At 48.5% G+C, this 16094-nt stretch overlaps 1 protein-coding gene across 1 annotated transcript; it reads left to right on the top strand.

The window, feature by feature from the left end:
• The first annotated feature begins 12178 nt into the window (after positions 1-12178).
• Positions 12179-15242, top strand: LOC141003516 (uncharacterized). The gene is made up of 6 exons (XM_073474880.1): positions 12179-13325; positions 13530-13565; positions 13737-14000; positions 14078-14317; positions 14393-14587; positions 14676-15242. Exons 1-6 carry the CDS (start codon positions 13295-13297, stop codon positions 14786-14788), a joined length of 879 nt encoding a protein of 292 aa, XP_073330981.1. The 5' UTR covers positions 12179-13294; the 3' UTR covers positions 14789-15242.
• Positions 15243-16094: the final 852 nt, after the last annotated feature.

The raw sequence follows: 16094 nt of genomic DNA, 5'->3' as shown, positions 1-16094 counted from the left end.
AGCACTTACTTTAGCATCAAAGCTAACAGTATTTGTCAACCACGATGTTCAATAAGTCTCCTCAACACTGTAACTGTCCTTGTCGTGGCTCTCGGAGGGTCAGGGTTAGCTTAACCCCATCTACCCAACATATTAACATCGTCTGACTGCTGATGAAGAAACACCTCCAGAACACAGAACCTTCAGAGAGGAGTTCATGACCGGGTTTATCAACCCTGTGCAGTCTGACTGCAGTCTCATCAGTGGGAATCAGTCAGACCTGCCTCCTGATCAAGATGTCATCAACCTGTGGATCATTGGGGGGAAGCAGTCGGTCATGAAGCTCCTCTCTGATGTGTTCTTTCATCTTCTGGAGGTGTTTGTCCATCAGAAGTCAGACGACGCAGATGTGTTGGGTTTAATGTCTCCAGAATGTGCCACAGACTTTAATACCACTGTCAGCAGTCCCACACCAAACATTCAGTAACATCGCCTGCCATCTTTCTTAGCTTTATGTTTGTTCTGTCTGTCTGAGATGCATGCTGGGTAAATCACACTTTGGACTAAGGCGTCATGTCAGTGCAGTCAGACAGCCAGCAGGTGGCAGCACAGCAGCGTCACAGTGTTTCACTGATGATGATCTTCAGTCTGAACTTTGACCCACAGAGAAACACAGACATGAAGATTTAACGGCTGAACAGAAGAGCTGCAGTCACATCAACACTGTTGCACTGTTCATGTGGAGACAGGAAGACCATGTTTCATTCCTCTCGTCTCTTTGTTTGGCAGGCTTCTGATTGGCTGTCGTGGCCTTATGGTACAGGTTTATACTGGCTCCTCTAACCCATGTAGGTGTGGACGAGGCCTGGGAAACACGACATCATGCAGTAAGAAGTCCTGAGTTCATCATTTACATGTGAAAAGCTGCTTCACTGCGTCCGTGAGCCTCTTTATCTGAAGCTAAAACCTGTCAGGTCACATTCAGGTGCTGCTGGGAAAACACTCAGAGCTGACCTACACCTGAAAACACCTTTACAATGCAAACACAACATTAACACACACGACCACGTTTCTCCACACAGTGACGTCTTCAGTGTTCACTCCACTAGTTCATGGAGACATTTAGTCTTTGAATGAAATGAGACGGCAGCACAGGAAGCAGTTTATACTGTATTGTTGTAATGTTCAGAACAAAGAAGAGGACTGGTTGCTCTGTTTAACACGATGATGACGGACCAGGTGGAGCAAAGACAAGTCCCATGATGCTCCTCTTTACTCTTCAGTCTCCACTGTGGACTCATAAAGGAGCATTTTGTCTCATATTCATTCAAAACTCTGACAGTTTGATCACATCGGCAGGTGAACATGTGACATGTAAACCAGAGTGTTTCACCTGAATCAACAGTTTGTTATTATAAAAGTATCAGAACCTTGAGACTGACAGAAACAAAGACATGTTGTTAATATAAGATCAACTTTATTCATTATGCATCAGTGAGATTCACTTATTTACAGCAGTTCAACAGAGACGTGACACAATAAATATACACGAGAACACACATTTCAAGAAATTGGTAAAAGTACAATAAATAAAGGAGCAAGCAGATCATATACCATTTGACGAGCAAAGAAAAAAGGACGCGACATCAGATTGACACTGAACCTCGACAGGTTCTGGGGATGATAACTGATGTTTTTCATCAGCAGCACGCTGCTCTGACTTCTTCTTCATTGGTCTTTTATAAACCACGAGGACAATGACGATGACACACAAAACAAAAATCACTGCTGCTATCAGAGCCATTCGCGAACGTCTACGCAGGTTTCCTCCCTCCGTGCTTCCTCCCTTCGTGCTTCCTCTGTCCTCGTTTCCTCCGTCCTTGCTTCCTCCCTCCTCGGTGTGTCCAGCTTTGAGACCTGCAGAGCAGAAAGAGGTGTCAGCAGGTAGCACATCAGACATCATCTCCTGCACTCTGATCACATGACTCAGACCAGCTGTCAACATCTGTATGAACCACAAACATCAGATATAAAAACCATGTGTACGTTTGTTTCCACACATCAACTATTTATTAAGGAGGACTGTGTGCAGCTCAGGCAGACTCCAGAACAGCATACGCAGGTTATTTAGCGATAGCTGCAGCGTTATTATGGATCCCACCGGACTTGGTGGAAGACCCGCCCTACTCTACTCTGCCTGTGATTGGCTTGGCTAGTTTTTCCTTGCCGTTCTGATACGGTGGTTTAGCTGCAGCTTCCTGGTAAACACACTGACCTCTTCAGCCTCTCTCCCGGGCGTCTGCGTCTTTTCTCGGGATCACTCGTCCTCTGGAGTCGAACGTTGCTGTCACAGTGTCTCTGGGCTCGGGTGTCCTGCCGCTGCTCCTCCACCCGGCCTGTCTGCTCTACTTAACGAGCCCAGAGACAATGCAGCCGTGACGGTCAGAGGTCGGTTTGTTTACCAGGGAAACTACTGCTCACAGTCCACAGCATGGTCTCAACATACACTTCTACAGATTTATATCAAGCAGAGTCGGGCGCTTCCTCCCTCCTCCAGAGTCGGGCGTGCACACAGCTTTATAGATCTGAAGACCGGCTTCAGTTTAGAGAGACACACTGAACTCTACAACTCACCTGAGTCTGTAACTGTCAGGCTGATGTTCCTGATGGAGACAGGAGCTCTCGCTCTGTTCTTCAGTCCTATTACGCACTCGTATGTTCCAGAGTCGTTGACGGTGACGTTCTTCAGATTCACATTAAAGACTCCATCTTTATACGTGTAGTTCACTCGACCACGAAAAGATGGATGCTGGTTGGATTTGGATGAGTGGTTATTTCTGAGGACGATGACATCACCCACTGACTGATGTTTCCACGCCATCACTGCGATGTTACTGTGAACCGGACACTGAAGAGTGACGCCATCTCCAGGCTTCTTCTGTGTGTCTGAACAAAAACAGCAGATAACAGACGGCGTTAAAACAGTTCAGACATCATCTGAAACATACCAACACAGAAGAACCCACTTTCTGCTCAGACTGAGAAATGATTTAAACATCACCAGATGAACTAAACATGTGACAGACAGATTACACTGTTACGTAGCGATTACACTGAACGTGTTGGTCGTCACTCAGACGTCTCTGTTAGACGGCCTCAGTTCAGTCGACTGTCTGTGAACCACTTTAATCTAAAGGAAATGGTTCAGATGTTGTTTCTGCTTCTGCAGGATGTCGATCATGAAGACAACAGTGATGACAACGAGACATCGAGGCAAATCATGGACGTCACTACAACCTCTGATTTAGACCGACAGCAGCTGGAATGAGGTTACAACATCACACATGTGTCGTGGGTTTTATTATGAGTTCATTTGTAGGTTGAAAGAGACGATATTGATCAGTTTGATTTATGTTTCATGTGAAATGTCTTAAATGTGGAACAAGAAGCTTGAGGACCTGGTGATGGACCTTCTGTGTGTTAATGTCCAATAAGAACAGCTAGACCACACTAAATGTTCTTGTTTGACTTGTGGCACAAAGCGAACAAACTAAAGGAATCAACACGATGCTCTGCAGTCACAGTGTTACTGGGTGTGCTGGTGTAACTGGGACAGCAGCAGGTTCCCAGTTGGAGAGTTGAACCCTGTTCTCCTTCATCTGACAAATGATCATGGCTTTGTGTTTAATGTTTATTTGCTATATAGACGCCTTTTACTCACTACAACGTCCACCTGATGAAGCCACGACCATGTACAAATAAGAGGCGCGTAGACGCCGGCTTCACGTACACTGAACCGTCAGACGTTAACTTCTTGCTGGGGCCTCTCCCTCACATCTCATTCACTTTCCTTTAGTTGTTTTCTCATTATTATATGTCAACTATGAGACACTGCAAGACCTGATGTCCATAACAGAAGATGTTAACAAGCCCACTAAAACACTGAGATATAAAACAGTCGTACTAAATCTTAAAGACGACTTGTTCCCCATTCGTCTGCCATTTCTTTTAATTCATCGTTTCACTTCTACGCTCGGTTCAAACTGATCAAAGTCATGAAGAACGAGCTTTAACCTGAGCTGCAGGTTGACTCATTCCTCTCTCTCTCTCTCTCACATTCCTGATGGCCGCTCCCTTCTTTCAGTTCGACCAACTACATTTCACCACGATCTCTGTGAGTTGATCTGAGCCAATCGTTTCTGTCCACCTGTCCTCGTCTCTGCTGCCGTCAGCTGCCACGTCAGTGACCCTCCTCCATCTCTTGTTCACCTGAAGCCGCTCCCCACGTCTAATCACCCAGGTGTTCACATTCCTACACTTTCCTGTCACACTACCTTCATCTGCTCTAACTCAAGTCTCTCCTCATTGAAACATTCATGTTAGTGAAACATAGTGACTTTAATGTGACCGTGGATCTGTCAGGTACTCACTGATGGAACAAATACATGTGTTGTTACCTCATTAATAATCTTTGACAGAGCGACACAGAGCTCCTTTAAGAAGACAAACCTTCACATGAAATCACTTCTGTCTGATTTTAATCTACACATGAACACACTTTGTTAAGATGATCACACGATCCTGTGTTTTGTGACACGTTAACGTTGTAACCACAGTTTAGACGTTCAGAGTGAAAATCATGTTTCAACTAAAAATCCAGGAAAAAGATCAAAATAATCATGCGAGTGAAAAATGTGTAATTAAAATGATCCACATGGTGACCAGTGTTGATCTGTGTGGAGACACAACCCTGCTGCTGACACATGATGCTAACCATTACAAATAAAAAATGGAAAATTAAATAAATAAGACATCTCACCTTCAGACGCAGAGAGGACGGCGGCACTAAGCACCAGGAAGGACAAACCCAACATTGTTCCCATCGTTGGGTCGCTCACACTGAAGCTTTTGGCTCAGATTGGTCTCCATCTTGTACTCTTGTTCTTCGGTTTAGAAGGTGAAAAGTCCGAATAACAACTCGAGTCCGCGCGCTGTACCGACTGACGAGAGTATCCGAAAGATTCACCTCACCCCTCTGTGGCGAGAGTGTAGCTGTAGCCTCGCCCCCTCTGTACCGACATCCCCCTCTGTACCGACATCCCCCTCTGTACCGACAGGTGAGGTGAGGCTGACGGAGAGTCTTCAGAAGACCCCCCTCACCTGTCTGTGTCGAGAGTGTAGCTGTAGCCTCCTGTCTGTGTCGAGAGTGTAGCTGTAGCCTCGCCCCCTCTGTACCGACATCCCCCTCTGTACCAACATCCCCCTCTGTACCAACATCCCCCTCTGTACCGACAGGTGAGGTGAGGCTGACGGAGAGTCTCCAGAAGACCCCCCTTTACCTGTCTGTGTCGAGAGTGTAGCTGTAGCCTCGCCCCCTCTGTACCGACAGGTGAGGTGAGGCTGACGGAGAGAGTCTTCAGAAGACCCCCCTTTACCTGTCTGTGTCGAGAGTGTAGCTGTAGCCTCGCCCCCTCTGTACCGACAGGTGAGGTGAGGCTGACGGAGAGAGTCTTCAGAAGACCCCCCTTTACCTGTCTGTGACGAGAGTGTAGCTGTAGCCTCGCCCCCTCTGTACCGACAGGTGAGGTGAGGCTGACGGAGAGTCTTCAGAAGACCCCCCTTTACCTGTCTGTGTCGAGAGTGTAGCTGTAGCCTCGCCCCCTCTGTACCGACAGGTGAGGTGAGGCTGACGGAGAGTCTTCAGAAGACCCCCCTTTACCTGTCTGTGTCGAGAGTGTAGCTGTAGCCTCGCCCCCTCTGTACCGACAGGTGAGGTGAGGCTGACGGAGAGTCTTCAGAAGACCCCCCTTTACCTGTCTGTGTCGAGAGTGTAGCTGTAGCCTCGCCCCCTCTGTACCGACAGGTGAGGTGAGGCTGACGGAGAGTCTTCCGGAAGACTCACCTCACCTGTCTGTGTCGAGAGTGTAGCTGTAGCCTCGCCCCCTCTGAACTGACAGGTGAGGCTGACGGAGAGTCCCCCCAAGTTTCACCTCACCTGTCTGTGGCGAGAGTGTAGCTGTAGCCTCGCCCCCTCTGTACCGACAGGTGAGGTGAGGCTGACGGAGAGTCTTCAGAAGACCCCCCTTTACCTGTCTGTGTCGAGAGTGTAGCTGTAGCCTCGCCCCCTCTGTACCGACAGGTGAGGTGAGGCTGACGGAGAGAGTCTTCAGAAGACCCCCCTTTACCTGTCTGTGTCGAGAGTGTAGCTGTAGCCTCGCCCCCTCTGTACCGACAGGTGAGGTGAGGCTGACGGAGAGTCTTCAGAAGACCCCCCTTTACCTGTCTGTGTCGAGAGTGTAGCTGTAGCCTCGCCCCCTCTGTACCGACAGGTGAGGTGAGGCTGACGGAGAGAGTCTTCAGAAGACCCCCCTTTACCTGTCTGTGACGAGAGTGTAGCTGTAGCCTCGCCCCCTCTGTACCGACAGGTGAGGTGAGGCTGACGGAGAGTCTTCAGAAGACCCCCCTTTACCTGTCTGTGTCGAGAGTGTAGCTGTAGCCTCGCCCCCTCTGTACCGACAGGTGAGGTGAGGCTGACGGAGAGTCTTCAGAAGACCCCCCTTTACCTGTCTGTGTCGAGAGTGTAGCTGTAGCCTCGCCCCCTCTGTACCGACAGGTGAGGTGAGGCTGACGGAGAGTCTTCCAGAAGACTCACCTCACCTGTCTGTGTCGAGAGTGTAGCTGTAGCCTCGCCCCCTCTGAACTGACAGGTGAGGCTGACGGAGAGTCCCCCCAAGTTTCACCTCACCTGTCTGTGGCGAGAGTGTAGCTGTAGCCTCGCCCCCTCTGTACCGACAGGTGAGGTGAGGCTGACGGAGAGTCTTCAGAAGACCCCCCTTTACCTGTCTGTGTCGAGAGTGTAGCTGTAGCCTCGCCCCCTCTGTACCGACAGGTGAGGTGAGGCTGACGGAGAGAGTCTTCAGAAGACCCCCCTTTACCTGTCTGTGTCGAGAGTGTAGCTGTAGCCTCGCCCCCTCTGTACCGACAGGTGAGGTGAGGCTGACGGAGAGTCTTCAGAAGACCCCCCTTTACCTGTCTGTGTCGAGAGTGTAGCTGTAGCCTCGCCCCCTCTGTACCGACAGGTGAGGTGAGGCTGACGGAGAGTCTTCAGAAGACCCCCCTTTACCTGTCTGTGTCGAGAGTGTAGCTGTAGCCTCGCCCCCTCTGTACCGACAGGTGAGGTGAGGCTGACGGAGAGTCTTCCGGAAGACTCACCTCACCTGTCTGTGTCGAGAGTGTAGCTGTAGCCTCGCCCCCTCTGAACTGACAGGTGAGGCTGACGGAGAGTCCCCCCAAGTTTCACCTCACCTGTCTGTGTCGAGAGTGTAGCTGTAGCCTCGCCCCCTCTGTACCGACAGGTGAGGTGAGGCTGACGGAGAGTCTTCAGAAGACCCCCCTTTACCTGTCTGTGTCGAGAGTGTAGCTGTAGCCTCGCCCCCTCTGTACCGACAGGTGAGGTGAGGCTGACGGAGAGTCTTCAGAAGACCCCCCTTTACCTGTCTGTGTCGAGAGTGTAGCTGTAGCCTCGCCCCCTCTGTACCGACAGGTGAGGTGAGGCTGACGGAGAGTCTTCAGAAGACCCCCCTCACCTGTCTGTGTCGAGAGTGTAGCTGTAGCCTGAGGGGGATGTCGGTGAATCTTTCGGATACTCTCGTCAGTCGGTACCGCGCGGACTCGAGTTGTTATTCGGACTTTTCACCTTCTAAACCGAAGAACAAGAGTACAAGATGGAGACCAATCTGAGCCAAAAGCTTCAGTGTGAGCGACCCAACGATGGGAACAATGTTGGGTTTGTCCTTCCTGGTGCTTAGTGCCGCCGTCCTCTCTGCGTCTGAAGGTGAGATGTCTTATTTATTTAATTTTCTATTTTTTATTTGTAATGGTTAGCATCATGTGTCAGCAGCAGGGTTGTGTCTCCACACAGATCAACACTGGTCACCATGTGGATCATTTTAATAACACATTTTTCACTCTCGTGATTATTTTGATCTTTTTCCTGGATTTTTAGTTGAAACATGATTTTCACTCTGAACGTCTAAACTGTGGTTACAACGTTAACGTGTCACAAAACACAGGATCGTGTGATCATCTTAACAAAGTGTGTTCATGTGCAGGTTAAAATCAGACAGAAGTGATTTCATGTGAAGGTTTGTCTTCTTAAAGGAGCTCTGTGTCGCTCTGTCAAAGATTATTAATGAGGTAACAACACATGTATTTGTTCCATCAGTGAGTACCTGACAGATCCACGGTCACATTAAAGTCACTATGTTTCACTTACATGAATGTTTCAATGAGGAGAGACTTGAGTTAGAGCAGATGAAGGTAGTGTGACAGGAAAGTGTAGAAATGTGAACACCTGGGCGATTAGACGTGGGGAGCGGCTTCAGGTGAACAAGAGATGGAGGAGGGTCACTGACGTGGCAGCTGACGGCAGCAGAGACGAGGACAGGTGGACAGAAACGATTGGCTCAGATCAACTCACAGAGATCGTGGTGAAATGTAGTTGGTCGAACTGAAAGAAGGGAGCGGCCATCAGGAATGTGAGAGAGAGAGAGAGAGGAATGAGTCAACCTGCAGCTCAGGTTAAAGCTCGTTCTTCATGACTTTGATCAGTTTGAACCGAGCGTAGAAGTGAAACGATGAATTAAAATAAATGGCAGACGAATGGGGAACAAGTCGTCTTTAAGATTTAGTACGACTGTTTTATATCTCAGTGTTTTAGTGGGCTTGTTAACATCTTCTGTTATGGACATCAGGTCTTTATGCAGTGTCTCATAGTTGACATATAATAATGAGAACACAACTAAAGGAAGGTGAATGAGATGTGAGGGAGAGGCCCCGGCAAGAAGTTAACGTCTGACGGTTCAGTGTACGTGAAGCCGGCGTCTACGCGCCTCTTATTTGTACATGGTCGGGGCTTCATCAGGAGGACGTTGTAGTGAGTAAAAGGCGTCTATATAGCAAATAAACATTAAACACAAAGCCATGATCATTTGTCAGATGAAGGAGAACAGGGTTCAAACCAGCAACTCTCCAACTGGGAACCTGCTGCTGTCCCAGTTACACCAGCACACCCAGTAACACTGTGACTGCAGAGCATCGTGTTGATTCCTTTAGTTTGTTCGCTTTGTGCCACAAGTCAAACAAGAACATTTAGTGTGGCCTAGCTGTTCTTATTGGACATTAACACACAGAAGGTCCATCACCAGGTCCTCAAGCTTCTTGTTCCACATTTAAGACATTTCACATGAAACATAAATCAAACTGATCAATATCGTCTCTTTCAACCTACAAATGAACTCATAATAAAACCCACGACACATGTGTGATGTTGTAACCTCATTCCAGCTGCTGTCGGTCTAAATCAGAGGTTGTAGTGACGTCCATGATTTGCCTCGATGTCTCGTTGTCATCACTGTTGTCTTCATGATCGACATCCTGCAGAAGCAGAAACAACATCTGAACCATTTCCTTTAGATTAAAGTGGTTCACAGACAGTCGACTGAACTGAGGCCGTCTAACAGAGACGTCTGAGTGACGACCAACACGTTCAGTGTAATCGCTACGTAACAGTGTAAACTGTCTGTCACATGTTTAGTTCATCTGGTGATGTTTAAATCATTTCTCAGTCTGAGCAGAAAGTGGGTTCTTCTGTGTTGGTATGTTTCAGATGATGTCTGAACTGTTTTAACGCCGTCTGTTATCTGCTGTTTTTGTTCAGACACACAGAAGAAGCCTGGAGATGGCGTCACTCTTCAGTGTCCGGTTCACAGTAACATCGCAGTGATGGCGTGGAAACATCAGTCAGTGGGTGATGTCATCGTCCTCAGAAATAACCACTCATCCAAATCCAACCAGCATCCATCTTTTCGTGGTCGAGTGAACTACACGTATAAAGATGGAGTCTTTAATGTGAATCTGAAGAACGTCACCGTCAACGACTCTGGAACATACGAGTGCGTAATAGGACTGAAGAACAGAGCGAGAGCTCCTGTCTCCATCAGGAACATCAGCCTGACAGTTACAGACTCAGGTGAGTTGTAGAGTTCAGTGTGTCTCTCTAAACTGAAGCCGTCTTCAGATCTATAAAGCTGTGTGCACGCCCGACTCTGGAGGAGGGAGGAAACGCCCGACTCTGCTTGATATAAATCTGTAGAAGTGTATGTTGAGACCATGCTGTGGACTGTGAGCAGTAGTTTCCCTGGTAAACAAACCGACCTCTGACCGTCGCAGCTGCATCGTCTCTGGGCTCGTTAAGTAGAGCAGACAGGCCGGGTGGAGGAGCAGCGGCAGGACAGCCGAGCCCAGAGACACTGTGACAGCAACGTTCGACTCCAGAGGACGAGTGATCGCGAGAAAAGACGCAGACGCCCGGGAGAGAGGCTGAAGAGGTCGGTGTGTTTACCAGGAAGCTGCAGCTAAACCACCGTATCAGAACGGCAAGGAAAAACTAGCCAGCCAATCACAGGCAGAGTAGAGTAGGGCGGGTCTTCCACCAAGTCCGGTGGGATCCATAATAACGCTGCAGCTATCGCTAAATAACCTGCGTATGCTGTTCTGGAGTCTGCGTGAGCTGCACACAGTCCTCCTTAATAAATAGTTGATGTGTGGAAACAAACGTACACATGGTTTTTATATCTGATGTTTGTGGTTCATACAGATGTTGACAGCTGGTCTGAGTCATGTGATCAGAGTGCAGGAGATGATGTCTGATGTGCTACCTGCTGACACCTCTTTCTGCTCTGCAGGTCTAAAAGCTGGACACACCGAGGACGGAGGAAGCAAGGACAGAGGAAACGAGGACAGAGGAAGCAAGGAGGGGGGGAACCTGCGTAGACGTTTGCGAATGGCTCTGATAGCAGCAGTGATTTTTGTTTTGTGTGTCATCGTCATTGTCCTCGTGGTTTATAAAAGACCAATGAAGAAGAAGTCAGAGCAGCGTGCTGCTGATGACAAACATCAGTTATCATCCCCAGAACCTGTCGAGGTTCAGTGTCAATCTGATGTCGCGTCCTTTTTTCTTTGCTCGTCAAATGGTATATGATCTGCTTGCTCCTTTATTTATTGTACTTTTACCAATTTCTTGAAATGTGTGTTCTTGTGTATATTTATTGTGTCACGTCTCTGTTGAACTGCTGTAAATAAGTGAATATCACTGATGCATAATGAATAAAGTTGATCTTATATTAACAACATGTCTTTGTTTCTGTCAGTCTCAAGGTTCTGATACTTTTATAATAACAAACTGTTGATTCAGGTGAAACACTCTGGTTTACATGTCACATGTTCACCTGCTGATGTGATCAAACTGTCAGAGTTTTGAATGAATACGAGACAAAATGCTCCTTTATGAGTCCACAGTGGAGACTGAAGAGTAAAGAGGAGCATCATGGGACTTGTCTTTGCTCCACCTGGTCCGTCATCATCGTGTTAAACAGAGCAACCGGTCCTCTTCTTTGTTCTGAACATTACAACAATACAGTATAAACTGCTTCCTGTGCTGCCGTCTCCTTTCATTCAAAGACTAAATGTCTCCATGAACTAGTGGAGCGAACACTGAAGACGTTACTGTGTGGAGAAACGTGGTCGTGTGTGTGAATGTTGTGTTTGCATTGTAAAGGTGTTTTCAGGTGTAGGTCAGCTCTGAGTGTTTTCCCAGCAGCACCTGAATGTGACGTGACAGGTTTTAGCTTCAGATAAAGAGGCTCACAGACGCAGCGAAGCAGCTTTTCACATGTAAATGATGAACTCAGGACTTCTTACTGCATGATGTCGTGTTTCTCAGGCCTCGTCCACACCTACATGGGTTAGAGGAGCCAGTATAAACCTGTACCATAAGGCCACGACAGCCAACCAGAAGCCTGCCAAACAAAGAGACGAGAGGAATGAAACATGGTCTTCCTGTCTCCACATGAACAGTGCAACAGTGTTGATGTGACTGCAGCTCTTCTGTTCAGCCGTTAAATCTTCATGTCTGTGTTTCTCTGTGGGTCAAAGTTCAGACTGAAGATCATCATCAGTGAAACACTGTGACGCTGCTGTGCTGCCACCTGCTGGCTGTCTGACTGCACTGACATGACGCCTTGGTCCAAAGTGTGATTTACCCAGCATGCATCTCAGACAGACAGAACAAACATAAAGCTAAGAAAGATGGCAGGCGATGTTACTGAATGTTTGGTGTGGGACTGCTGACAGCGGTATTAAAGTCTGTGGGACATTCTGGAGACATTAAACCCAACACATCTACGTCGTCTGACTTCTGATGGACAAACACCTCCGCTAAATGTAGTTAGCTGCCGTTAGCCCCGGGTTGCTACTTTCCAAACCAGCTCAGAGCTGAATTCACTTCAGAATCAGAGTCAGTAACACTTTGTTGGTCCCTGAGGGGGGATGTGTTCGTTACTGTGGCTCCTTCTGGAATAGAAAATACCAAGCAAGCCTCGTCCTGTAGCAGGCGGTGTTTCTCTGCCCTGGTCCGACTGGGTCCATCAGTGGGAGCTGCCAGTTCACGGAGAGTCAGCGGCGGTTACGGGTTGGGGTGCAACGTACAGACTGTGCTGTTGGCTGTTGCCTCTTTTTACAGGAAACAAAAGCAACTAGCTCAATATTAGCTGTTTCATGGGGACTGATACATCCCTCCTGAACTGATCCAAAGTGTTCTCATCTCAGAGTCATTTCAAATGTTCGAGTCACCAACAAATAAATGAGAGGACCCAAAACACCGCCCTGTGGACCTGCACGTTCTGGTTGAAGGTGGATGATTTCAACCTAAACCTGAGTCGTCACAGACAGATGAAGTCATCCTGATGACTTTATATCTGAAGACACCTTTGTGGGCCGTTCTGGAGGCGACTAACAGACTCGAGGTGGTGGACTGGACTGGTGTGAGGTAGCGTGGAGAAGAAGGCCTGAACAGAACAGATCAACTCCTCTCAGGCTCAAAGACAACATGCCAATCACAACACTTCTAACTTTAGATGCTTCTTGAGGGAAACTCGGAGTCAGCCAGTAGTTCATGTGTTCAGGTGCAGTGAAGGCATCACCTCGTCTCAGACTGATGTGCTGTTTGACGGCGTGCAGCCACTCGCTGTAGTTCAGCCTCTTCCTGACCACAGTTCAGTGGTTGGAGCAGAGTGAGTGAGTCAGACAGACTCAGACACGCAGGTTCAAAACCAGCTTCCTCCTGTCACCTACAGGAAGATCCAGCTGTTATACTGACGATCATCATCGAGTCAGCTCATTAGCTTCAAACTCACATCTGGTGGAGAGAAAAGCGGTCGCTGTGAGACACAACTGTCAGTGAAGGCATCACATCAGGATGGAGGAAACATGTCTGCTGCGTCTGCTCTGTAAGTCCACTCAAACATCAGCTGGAAGAAACACACACTTTGTTTTCTGGAGCATGAACAGACGTTAGTGTCCATGTTACTCTGACAGGACGTCACTTTTCACACTGTTGCTCTAAAAACAACATCAGCTGATGTTGTTTCTCTGAGACGTCTGTCCTCCTCTGTGTGTCCTCTCAAACCAACCTGAGTGTCTTTTGTCTTTAGTTGTGACGTCACTGCTGAGCGGCTCCACACACCAAGGTGAGGAAACTTCTTGTGTGTGTTTGTGTAGGAACCTTCTGTAGGAACAAGCAGATTAATGATTATCAAACATGTTCAACGATAGATTTCACCTGTCTTTAATCCGCCTGCTCCTGCAGGCTCATATAATAAACTTTTTAACCAGCACATCCTCTTCCTGTCGTCCTCCAGCCTCTCTGAAGATGAGTCCTGACAGCTCTCAGTCTTTCAGCTGGAAGTTTGTCTCTCTGAGGTGTGAGGAGGACGGCAGCTCTGATGGATGGACGGTGAGGAGGAACACGACTGAAGACACCAGGACTCAGTGTGGAGCTGACTGGGGAGAACCAGCTGGTTCCTCCTGTACCATCAGCTACATCTTCCCATCTGACAGTGGAGTTTACTGGTGTGAGTCCACAGAGGGAGCAGCCAGTACCAGCATCAACATCACTGTCTCTGGTAAGATGAGGCTGTGCAGTCAGTGCTGATGAAGCTGTGTAGGTGGATGAAGTGCTGTAGTTTGTCTCTGTGTTGAGGTGGAGCAGTGATCCTGCAGAGTCCTGTCCTCCCTGTGATGGAGGGAGATGATGTCACTCTGACCTGTACAACAGAGACCTCCAACCTCTCAGCTGGTTTCTATAAAGATGGCTCCTTCATCAGGACTGAGCCTACAGGTCACATGACCATCCACCATGTTTCCAGGTCTGATGAAGGCCTCTACAAGTGTCACACCAGGGAACATGGAGAGTCTCCACCCAGTTGGATCACTGTCACAGGTCAGGAGGTTCCCTTTGATCTCAGGACTCATTTCATCCACATGTTCACCTGACCAGGTGAGATTCTCTCTGCAGGTAAACCTACAGCTGCAGCCCCGCCCACCACAGCAGCCCCGCCCACCACAGCAGCCCCGCCCACCACAGCAGCCCCGCCCCCTGACTCCACCTCCCTCCAGCTGGTGTTCAGACTGGTCCTCCTCCTGGTGGTGTTCTGTCCGTACTGCATCTCCACTGTCATCATGGTGTCTTTATATCGACACAGGTCCACAGGTAACAATCAATCAATCAATCAATCAATCAATCAATCAATCAATCAATCAATCAGTTGATGAAATGATCTCACTCTCTCCGCCTGCAGGAAATGACCAGCCTGTCTCCATGGAGATGGCTCCTCCCACCCAGGCTGAGCAGGGATTGGCTGATGAGTATGATGATGTCATGGCTGCTGTCACCACAGAGCATCACCTCTGAGTTGATCCGACGTGTTCTCCTTCTTCTTCAGTCACGTTTCCTTCGTAGGAGCCAGAACTCTTCCTGTGGAGCTGCTCAGCTTCTGGGTTCTGTTATTGTGGATCCTGCTGCTTCTTCTTGTGAGACCCGCCCTCCTCTGCCTCGGATCGGCTCGTCTCTGTGGCTTTCCCACCAGAACTCTTCCTGTGGAGCTGCTCGCTCTCTGTGAACTTCTCTGTCATGTCAGCAGCAGTGATTCAGGATGAACTGTGGCAGGTTTAGTGAAGTCTGTAACTCCGACATGGAGAAATGGATTGTATGAAGAAGTCAACATGTTGTTGGTTCAGATGAAAGCTGATAGTTGTTCTGATTCTGGTGTGAGTTGTGTCTTTATGACAGATGATTGTTGGTGATTGAAGGTTTTTTTTGTTTCACCAGATCAAATAAAATCCAACCAGGATCTTGTCTTCTCTCAGTGTGTGATGGTGTGGTTCTGTCTGCAGGTTCATCTCTGCCTCCTCTTCTCTTTCAAACAGCCTGTTTCCTCCAAGCTGCTGTGGAGGAAACCACAGAGGCACTGGGTGGTTCACAGACAGGAAGGAGACCTTTACTGGCTGTTAAACTGCTGTTGCTCTCATTTCAGCAGCAGCATGGAGGACACATCTGTCCAGATTACCTGCCAGGTAACAGCTAACGCCTGTCCTCAGAGACAGAGAGGACAGAGTTCGGTCTGACTTCTCTCCAATGTCAACAGGCTCAGAAACACGTCTCAGATCAGTTACTTTATGACTTCTGAACCCTGTCCAGCTTTTAGGACTGCTGTCAAACCCAGTCAGTGATGAGCTTTTCTTATCAGTCACTGCAGTTTCCGAGAAATGAAAACGAATCCTCAGAGCTCGACATGGCGTCAGTGAGTCTGTGATCAGTCTTCAGAGAGAACAAGATGGTGTTTAGGGTGGAGCTTGTGGTCCTCAACTACCTCACCAACCGGCCACAGTATGTGAGGACTGAGGACTGTGTGTCGGACACAGTTGTCTGTAGTACGGGGGCTGCCAGCTCAACACCGGGAAGACCAAAGAGCTGGTGGTGGATTTAACCCTAACCCGAACCCTGGAGCAGCAGCATCTCAGCAGCAGACAGGAAGAGACTTGATAAACTTATCAAGAAGGAGAGGTATCACAGGTCCAAAGTTGTGTCTCAATTCAGGGGCTGCATCCTTCAAAGGACGCGGCCTTTGCGGAGGTACCTTCGAAAGCCTCGTCCACCGTTGTTAAATGGGACGGTCTCGCCTTCGGAGCATTTCCTGGTTGCGTCACCAGATGTTCCC

The sequence above is a fragment of the Pagrus major genome, chromosome 10 (genome assembly GCF_040436345.1).
Source record: "Pagrus major chromosome 10, Pma_NU_1.0".
Lineage (NCBI taxonomy): Eukaryota > Metazoa > Chordata > Actinopteri > Spariformes > Sparidae > Pagrus > Pagrus major.
This window is presented reverse-complemented; position numbering and strand designations above follow the sequence as displayed.

Bases quoted from the DNA above. Each gene is read 5' to 3' on its own strand.
- LOC141003516 (XM_073474880.1), top strand. From the start codon at position 13,295: ATGGAGGAAACATGTCTGCTGCGTCTGCTCT. The intron at 14,001-14,077 runs GTAAGATGAGGC...CTCTGTGTTGAG, and splicing joins CATCAACATCACTGTCTCTG to GTGGAGCAGTGATCCTGCAG. The intron at 14,588-14,675 runs GTAACAATCAAT...CTCCGCCTGCAG, and splicing joins ATATCGACACAGGTCCACAG to GAAATGACCAGCCTGTCTCC.